The sequence below is a fragment of the Trachymyrmex septentrionalis genome, unplaced genomic scaffold (genome assembly GCF_001594115.1).
Source record: "Trachymyrmex septentrionalis isolate Tsep2-gDNA-1 unplaced genomic scaffold, Tsep1.0 scaffold25, whole genome shotgun sequence".
Lineage (NCBI taxonomy): Eukaryota > Metazoa > Arthropoda > Insecta > Hymenoptera > Formicidae > Trachymyrmex > Trachymyrmex septentrionalis.
In genome coordinates this window covers 2713990-2724263 of record NW_017305408.1, presented here as the reverse complement: position 1 = coordinate 2724263, position 10274 = coordinate 2713990, and the positions used below count along the sequence as shown (strand labels likewise).

At 30.5% G+C, this 10274-nt stretch overlaps 1 protein-coding gene across 2 annotated transcripts in view; it reads left to right on the top strand.

Annotated features, from left to right (window-relative positions):
- The first annotated feature begins 2552 nt into the window (after positions 1-2552).
- LOC108748921 (peptide transporter family 2-like) overlaps positions 2553-10274 on the top strand; it is a 14683-nt gene continuing 6961 nt past the window's right edge. Inside the window, exons 1-3 of one of the 2 annotated variants that reach the window (XM_018487344.1) lie at positions 2553-2630; positions 3140-3311; positions 6148-6188. In XM_018487344.1, coding sequence (XP_018342846.1) covers positions 3158-3311; positions 6148-6188 — 195 coding nt within the window. In that variant the 5' untranslated portion in view covers positions 2553-2630; positions 3140-3157. Of the gene's footprint in view, positions 2631-3139; positions 3312-6147; positions 6189-8036; positions 8645-10274 lie in introns of those variants that run through there. The other variant, XM_018487345.1, reaches the window with a different exon arrangement.

Below are 10274 nucleotides of genomic sequence, written 5' to 3'. Positions count from 1 at the left end.
TATCAAATATACACTAATGTATATATGCCTTATTGACTGATTTTGTAAATACATTTGTTTCTATAAATTATTACCAATTTTATTATATTTATTATATTTATTATATTTATTACGTGTAATAATTTATGATTTATTATATCACAGCATGTAAATATATTTATAGTTACTCGGTGATATTAGTTTTGTTCCTTGAAATAGAAATGCACGCGTGAGAAATCACGGACGGCGGCGAAGGATTTGTAATATATCGGCCACGATGGATTTTTCGTGTCCACGTGAACGCTCGTTGCGAAAGAGCGCACACTTTTCCGCGCGACGCGAGTAGAGGGGCATGCTCGATTTACTGCGCGTGAAATTATGAACCGGGAGTTCCGCGAGAAGAGAGTTCCATTAGACGTGAATGAACGCAAGAAGCGAGGACACAGCACTGTGAGAGAAGACTCCCTCGTCTTGAGACTCTCGAGAGACCCAGACTCTCGCTACTGCTGGACGGTTTTACCGTTACATCCGCGAGTCCGTCCCGTTCTCGCGCTAAACGGCTCGCTTCCAAAACGCATATAGGTCATAATTAACCGCCCGCTTCGTTGCTAGAGGAAACGATCGAGAAAACGTTCTCTTTGTCATTTTATTATTGGGCAGAACTTTCGCTGAATAAATGGACAGAGGGAGTGAGAGGGTAGAGGAAGACCCGAAGTACGATTCTCGACTGCGATGGATAATAAATGGTCGATCGATAGCTGAAGTCGAAAGTTAAATAAAAATGTTCATTTAATCACAACACACACACACACAGAGATCGAGGAAAATCAGCAAAGTGGAAAGATTACAGACGGTTCGTAATCGGTCGGAGTGAAATACGCGTTAAATTCGCCATCAATGCGCGGCGCGCACCTTTGAAAATCGAGTACACCGGACGTCGCGGATGCCTTGACACCTATTTTGCGTCCTTTATGAGCGTAACTTTATGCGCGTATTGCATTTACCGAGCCGTGATCAGCTGTGACACGGCCTAAACATTCGTGCATCACGATGATCACAATCGTTAATTTATTCTCTCGATGTAATCCTCGACTAACTCGATTCTCTTCGAGAGGAGACAAAAATATGTCTTGCTTCTGTTCGCCGTGCTTGCCGGAAAAATACGATTCGCTTGGATTTCATTTAGATAACTGGATCTTACTGGAATGAATATATTTATCGAGACAAATGAGAACTCACGAAAGACTTTCGCCAGCAGCTGTCTATATGGTGAATTAATAGGTGAGAGGCTGATATATTGAGTATACAGTATCGGATTGCTTCTCGCCTTAATAAAGCTGCAATGTTCACAAAATATTGGCATTCAACGATGTATCAAAATACAGAAATAATTTATAAATCATTCTTATTGTTCTTTATTTACAATTTTCCTTATGTTCCATTTTTAGGCGGAAAGGACTGTGCCCAGTTTGGTCCCCGGCTGAAACAGCATTGAGACCTAACTAGGATTGTAGAGCATAAAAAAAGGATTAAAAAGGTCCATATGTACAACTTTGTAAAATGAGTCCCTTGAGTGCTACAGCTGTTCAAAGTTCGCTATTATGACAATGCACTGTGTACCATGTAGGACTGATTTTACTTGATTTCTCGAATCATCTAACATAGTATCTGGAATATATCTAAAATCTTGACGAAGACAACTAAAACCTTTTTTGTACCCCAAATAAATAGTGATAAGTGATGTATATTAATCGATGAGAGAGAGAGAGAGAAGAGGGAAGAGAGACACTCAAAGTACGAAACAAAAGGTTTTAATTTGGATTTGACAAAGAGACTGCGGTTCAATATTTTTAACTGTAACGTTTTCATTTCTCGTTTCAGTACGTTTTCTTTAATAATGGCACCAACAGGCATGACATATATATTTAAATGTGTTGAGTGGAGCTCTTGTGGAACTAAGCTCTTGTTCCAAGAAATCTAGCACTTCGATCCCCAGCCAACAAATGTTTAAGGAACTGGTTTTTTTTAATATTTTCCACATTGTCCATAGTGGATCTCATCGCGACCAGTAGCTGCTTCGGGGTGACCCCGTACCAAAAGCTGGTTTACCCCAATTGGTACATTCACCGCTTGTCCATCTCCCCCCCAGGGCGAACTCCAGAGACATCGCCTTCATTACAAGCAAATCCGAATTTCTGTGACATGATGGCATGAATCGCGATCTTAGCCGAATTAATGAACTGTACCAAATACATTTTAGATATTACTTCAATGTCTTTGGTACAATCCGTTATCGCCGTCAGGAGATGCCCTGGACGCAGAGAAATTGGATAAGACTAGTGGTACATAGTCATAATAGCAAACTTTGGATACTTCTAGCACTAAGGAAATCTCTTCTATAAAATTGGACGTATAGAATTTTTTATTCTCTTTTGATACCTTAAAATTTTAGGCATATCTCAAAGTTGTTTATCCGGGGCCCAAATTCCCCTATAAAACTGAGTACAGTCCTTTTGGAATTGATGTATACTAAGACTGTATTTACTTCCAAGGGGAAGCTTTGAAGATGATATGAATCATTAAGATTCACTTTGTATAGTTTTATTTATGAAGAAATTTAAGGAATTTTTAGATGTCATCTCGTATTTCATGTAATACAAACTTATATATATTGATAACAAATTTTCATTAATTATCTTTGGTAAAAAAAATTGCTGAAATTATTCCATTTTTTAGAACATTTCAGCGAAATCACTGAAAATTTACTGAAATTTCAATGAAAGTGAATTTTTCAGTTAAACATATTGAAAAATCGTTGAAATTTCTCTAAAATTTTTGTGAAATTTTATTGAAATTTCTCTAAAATTTTTCTAAAATTTTTCTAAAATAAATTTTTTACCTAAAAATTGCTGAAATTAAACCAAAAATTTTCTGAAAAATGTTAAAATTTTGCTGAAAAATATTCCATAACGTAAATTAATTTCAGCGAAATTTTTCCACCAGAGTAATACTTTGTAAACAAATAACGTTGTTTGAATTATCCAGATGTCAACATTCATATTATATATTAATTCAGATTCACATGCAGAATCTTGAAATTTTCAGTATCACTTACAATAAAAACCTTGCGTCTTTGTAATCAGATTTTCTTCGTCTGCAGGCTTAATTGATAGATAAGATGAGAAGTGATAATCTGCACTTGGTATTGCGAACGAAAAGACGAGATCAGTGCCCGAGTTATCACCGTGGAAATAAGTTGGCCGGCGCAAAATCGATGAAAATGAGCACTTCGAGTATAACAAGGAGAAAAAATTCTGAAAACGAGATCAGAGGTAATCCATTCTTATAAACAACTATTTATCATTTCTTCATCTTTCCATCGTGTGCATATAGAAAAAAAGCCCTTTATGTTGCTTCAGATTAATAATCGACGTTGCTCTTATTGTAATATCTTTACATTATTCCGTTCATTTCTTCTTCAGTCTTTTGTGATTTGACTTTCTCTCATACACTGTTGATTGATTATGCGATCCAAGATATACTGAAATGAGAGCGCTTTCTTTTAATAAACTTCTGTTAATCGTATTATTCTATTCTTTCCCGAATAATAAAAATAAATATTTAATAGATAATAAAATATATATTAAGCTTTAGCAGTTGTCATTGTTTTACATATCAGTTTGATGCAAGTTGATTCATTACTATTTTAATTATATTATTTCTAAAAGTCTCATTTATACATATATATAAAAAATATCCGTGAAAGTAAACGTAATTTAGCGATTTAATAAAAATTGTTTTATAAACAAAAGTGTTGCTTATTTATTTAAATAAACGGCTTACGAAAATAACGAATAAGTAATAATAAAATATTTCAAAATATTACAATAAAAATTAAGTATATTACAATAGATAATGCTATGCAAACATTTTTTTTATTATTAATATACTTTAAGTAAAATATTAAACTTTAATCCAAACATTAAGCCATTTAAGAATAAAAAACAATAGTATGCCGATAATAGACAATAGAAAATCATAAAAATTTTAAGATTAGTAATAGTAAATAATTCTTTTATCTCTTTTCAAAGAATTTCGAGTGCATCCGCCAATATGGCCGACGGTAATTACTAAACTTATTTGTGATCATAATCTTATGTCTCTTTTGACAACGTCATTTATCTACGATAAATTGTTGTAATTTGTACAAGAAGAGTGATAAGAAATTATCGACTAATGAATAGAAGTAAAAAAATGACATAAACAATAATATCATTGCATTTGTGGCACATATTATTCGATATATCGTAATAAATGTATTTTTGATTGATAAATTCAATAATTAGCAGTTTAATTGTCGCAGCTATGTACTTGATGATTCTTTTATTGGTTTGGTACATAATTGGACCATGACCCAATTTAAACAACCAAATTGTCGCTATGAATATTGATGATTGACGTAAACGGTCGCCGATTACTTTCTGCACTATAGATAGATTAAAATAGGCTATACTGATTTGATTTTTAGTCTAAACGATTAATGTAATAAGTTCTTAATTTTATGCTGAATGTAAAGTAATTATCATAAATGAAGACATTGTAATGATAAAAGCAATTCTCAGCACTATTCAACTTTCTCTATGGGGAAAAAAATGTTTGAAAAAACGTCTTTTTAAACATTTTTGAAAACGTTAAAAAACATTTTCAAAAATATTTAAAATAACGAAAAAATCCCCTTCTTTTCATTAAAAAAATGTTTGTTTATTACTAAAAAAACATTTTTTTAATATCTCAAAGAAATGTTTTTTTAATGTTAAAAAAACGCTTTTTTAAGATTTGACGAAAATGTTTTTGTAATAATGAAAGTTACGTTTAAAATAATAAGAAAATTCCCCTTTTTTTTATTAAAAAAACATTTCCTTGAAATATTAAAAAAATGTTTTTTTATGTTTTTATGTATTTTTAATGTTGTTTATTTACAAACGTTTAAGGCATGTTTTTTTAATGTTAAAATCATATGAACAAAATTAGAAAAAATATTGTACAACGCAGAAATCTTTTTTTTAATTTATTATTTTTTATCGCAGTACTTATAACCTTAGATAATTAATTTTATTAATTAATTGTAATTTTTAATTATATTTTTATCTTTTTTACTTACCGCGTTTTGAACTTGGGACTTGAGAGTTATGAGTCTCATACCTTATCCGTTACGTCACTTATAATTGTCAATGGACACAGTTCTTATTGTCCATAAATGATACACTTAACGCAATTATATTGAGTTAACTTCTCTTCCGTGATTATTTTTTTATTCCGACCCGTTTTTTATTAATTTAAATTTTAGAAAATAATATTTTTTTAACATTTATATTAAACGTTAAATAAACATTAAATAAATGTTTTTTTAATCATATTTTAAATAACGTTAAACATTTAATAAATGTCAAATAAACATTCCTTCGAAACATTATTTCAATCGAAAACTTAATGTAAAATAAATGTTTAATAAACGTCGAATAAACGTTTAAGAATATTCTTTCGAATCATTATTTCAAACGAAAAATTAATGTAAAACGAACATTTAAAAATAAAAATAAAAATAAAATCTTATTTTGAAAACGAATCGTGAAATGTAAAATTAATAAAAAATAAACATTAAAAAAATGTTTCTTCAGAACATCATTGTAAACTGAAAATTTGTGTTAAATTAACATTTAATAAACATTAAATAAATATTTAATAAATGTTCCTTCGAAACATTAGTCGAACGGAAAATTAATGTAAACAAACATTTATTTAATATTAAATAAATGTTTAAAAAATGTTTCATTGAAACAGTATTTCAAACGAAAAATTAGTGTAAAATTAACATTTAATAAACGTTAAATAAAGATTTAAAAAATTTTATTTTGGAAATGAATCGTAAAACCTAAACTTAATTACAAATAAACATTTAAAAAACGTTAAATAAATGTTAAATAAATGTTATTTTAAAAATGAATCGTAAAATGTGAAATTAATGAATAATAAACGTTTAAAAAACATTTTATCCCCATTGGGTTGTCAACTTTATCTTGATCTTCTTACGGCAGCATCTATCTCGGGCCCCAATGATGTAATACTTCGTCAGCTTCTTAAATATTTACATAATATTACATGTTTCAGATCACCCGGATAATCCAAACAATGTCGAAGAACAAGAAGAGGTGAGACCAAATTCCAAATTAGGAGAGCATTTAAATCGTAAATATTTATGAAACTATATACAGGTCTATACAATTTGTAGTATATTTAGTTAAATATTTAAATTTTTAAAATATTTAAATGAGTTTTTAGATAGATAAATAGATATAATATAAGATACGAAGATCACCGCAATTATTTGTGTTTCGTAACTTTGTCTAATAATTTTGTTCGTCTGGTCTTTCGTTGCGGTAAATATGTTTGAAAAATTTACATGAACATATTGTACTTGGATTACTTTCGCTCATTGTTACCACGAGAAAATTATTATTATTATTATCGCGTATTTAAGCGTGTATAACGCGTTATATAATTTAATGATGATAATACGGGGCTCATATATAGGGTGTTTGGAAAATAAATCTTTCGCATAAGGACAGAATGGATTAAACTGAAAAGAAAAGTCTTCTACCATTTTGCAATTTTCGCAATAACTAACAAGATATTAATTGCTAAAAATTGCCGAAAATTGGTCTTTAATAATTTTTTACTCAAATACTATCAACTTTACAGAAAAAACTGCAAGAGACGAAAATTGTTTTTTTTTTTTTCATAAAGCTCTAAGAATTTTAATTTTTTCAGAATTTTTTAATACCATATTTCCTTATGTTAGTAAAAATGAGAAAATTCAGTACTAAAAAGTTAATGAAAAATTTTTGAAAAAATTCGTAGAGTTCTATGAGAAGAAAATAAACAATTTTTTTTGTAAAGTTGGTAGTATTTGAGTAAAAAATTATTGAAAACCAATTTTCGGCAATTTTTACCAATTAATACCTCGTTAACTATTGCGAAAATTGCAAAATGGTAGAGGACTTTTCTTCTCAGTTTAGTTCATTCTCTCTCTCTGCGTCCCTATGCGAAAGATCATTATTTTTCCAAACACTCTGTATTTCCACACGTACATTAAAATTAATGTTGTTCGACAAAAAGGAAAAAAAAGGGAACGCAAGATTCTGGAATTATTTGACGAAATAATCTTTCCGCGTATTTCGATATTACAAAATTATCAGATAAACGTCCCGCATCGAATTTATATTCACGTATCATCGACCGCGTTTTTATTGAGCAATTTCTCTCTGTTTTCTTTATGGTACCTGTCGTCGCAATCCTATTTCGCTTTGCGAAAGATTCTGCAATATACATGATGATATTTCCAGTTTGAGATGAAAGTTTGCACAAAAGTTTCAACGGCAGATTTTATAACGAACTTTATGGATCTTAGATTAAAAAGATCTCGATAGCTTAATAAATTTTTTTCTTTTAAATCGGGATTAAAGTGATTTTTATTTTTGTATAATCATATTTATCTTTTAATGCTTATCTCTTGCTAAACAAAAGAAAAAAATCAGAACAATTAATCGTAACAATTAATCGTAATCATTCTACTATAGATAATATATAGATATAAAAGAAGTAGTATATACGTGTACATGCATGTGATACGTCACTTTACTGAGAAAGAATCTAACAATTAAATCGACGGATGTGCCGCGGTTCTTTTAATTACACTCATACAGCGCATGTTTCGATAACCGCACACTATAAAAATGTATGTATACGTTCCTCTGACTTTTCCACAAATACTTATATTTATATCATCAACAAGGTCAGCAGCCATAAGTCGTAACGTTTCCAATATTAATATCGCGACACTTCCGTTGATAATATTATAAACGCGTTTTGTTGCACGGAATTATTGTTGACGTATAAATATTTATTAGATCTGAGAAGGTGAATCAATTATTCTTAAAAGTCGTGATGTATATCTTTCTTTTTTTCATATTCTACATTAATTATACTGTATATGTAATGCAATGAGACGTCTAGCGTCTTTCAGTCGCGAACTCGTAATCTCTCGAGATAAATTCAGCTTAATCGGAAACTGTCACAGCGCGTATCTGAACCACTTGCAAAAATGAACGGCAGGTCGCACGTGGACCTGTGTGTGACCACGTACTTTCACATTCAAATACTATACTACACTGTATTCTCGTATCACGCGGACGTAATGCCCGCCTGTCACCTGTAGTATGCCTGCTTTGAGATATACTGTTTCTACATGGTTGTTCCTACCTACCTACCTACTTACTCCGGCAACAATATTGTGCTCACTCATGATCGCTGATGTCAGTCTCAAGTTGAAGCGCGTGCGAACGGAGCCGTTAAAATCGACGACGACGACGACGAGTTCCGTTGTCACTTCTCGATCTGAACGATCCGGAGTAGATGAATGTTGTAACATATCGGGCAAAACATCCACCTGATGAAGTGAAGCGACCTCGTGATAGTGATTGATATCGATATACATCAGCTCCCTTTTTTTCTCTCTCTCTCTCTCTCTCTCTCTCTCTCTCTCAATCGTGATCAAAATTGTGATTTATATTGTGCGCACATGATGAATGAAATGCCTATGCGTCAGGTAACTGTTAACATTATATACTTATAATTATTAGTTACTATTTCAGTGACTATATTAGTCACTTTTTGTTGTATGTAAGTAGGTAGTTTAGTATAATTTAGCTTACATTAAGCGTATCTTTTTGAAGGACAAACTAGAAACCGTATTCCCGCTATCTTGAAGGAATACTGAAAACATATTTCAGAATTTTGTAAAATACAATAAATATTGAGAGAAAAGAAGCGAAATCTTTCCTGCGGATTTTCAAAAACGTATTGCTTTCGTTTGTTTATCCTTACTTAAAAGTATAATACGAATTTGTATTATTGTAATCCGACTTCTCAATCCTTTAATAAAAGATTAGGTCAAGTCAGATTGTTTGATCTTCGTAGATATATAAATATATTCAAATAGAAAATATATATTCATAGAAACTAATGTGATCTGTAAAATATTTTTGTAAACGCCTTGCCTCATATCCTTTTATTATACATTTTTACTCATGATATGGAAAGAAGAATGTGTGCTACAATTTACATAAGTTCAAATTATCACAGTGACATGAATAGGTTTGGACGATAAATCGGTTTTTCAATTGAGCGCTGGTTCACTGATTCACTTCCATTCACGTCAGCATGCCAGACTAATTCCCTTCATCACGGCCGCGACTACTGTACTTTCTCTGAGACACAAGTTTTTCATCAAATTCATTTCGATCGTCGTGCGACAATCTCAATCCGAATACCGCGAGACACCGATTTCCGTATATGATCAACATTAGGATATGTATGATATTGCCATATATCTGAAATTAGATAATCCTTTCGAACTCGTTTCTCGCATACATACATCATTAAGAAATAATTGTTTATTGACAATTCATGCCAAGCATTACCGAGATTTAGATCTGATTTGGAGCGATTGTCGGGAGGAAAATATAAATATTGTAGATAATGATATCTCTAATAATCGCGCGTTTTGTCATATTCGTACGTACTACGTACGAATTAATTGTTGCAAAAGAGAACGCATTATCTGAGTCTGTAAATATTCTATGTATTTTTATCGGTTTGCATTCGTGCAAATTTCCAACAAAGCAATAACATCATAGAACGTCTCGGAAACGCTAAACCTTTTTATCATTCGAAAATTTGTATTTATATTTGCAGTATCTAAACGCGATCAATAACACATTAAATTTTATTTTAAAATTGTGTTAAATGTTAAACTAATTAAAAACATCTAATTATTATCAAAGTTATGATATACATCCCAGATAGCACAAAATGTTTATAAAATATTTACAAAATATTTATTGTAAATCTTGTAGTAAATACTCTGAAAAATATTTAATAAGACATTATAATTCAAATAAAAAATGCTTAAGAAATATTTATTTATATTTACCATAAATATTAAATTAAATATTTGGTATACCTTTTAATAATATTTCGAATAAAACTTTATATAAAATATGTATAAAATATTTATATAACATTTCAACAATTGTATGAAATGAGGCGAAAGAATCTATCAGTGAAATATATAAAAAAGGTCAATCAAAGCCAATATCAGCCGTTCGGATGAACAGAAATCTCTTTATTCTCGTGTAAATATAACAAAATTTATTTCATTTTATTTTTTTTTACAT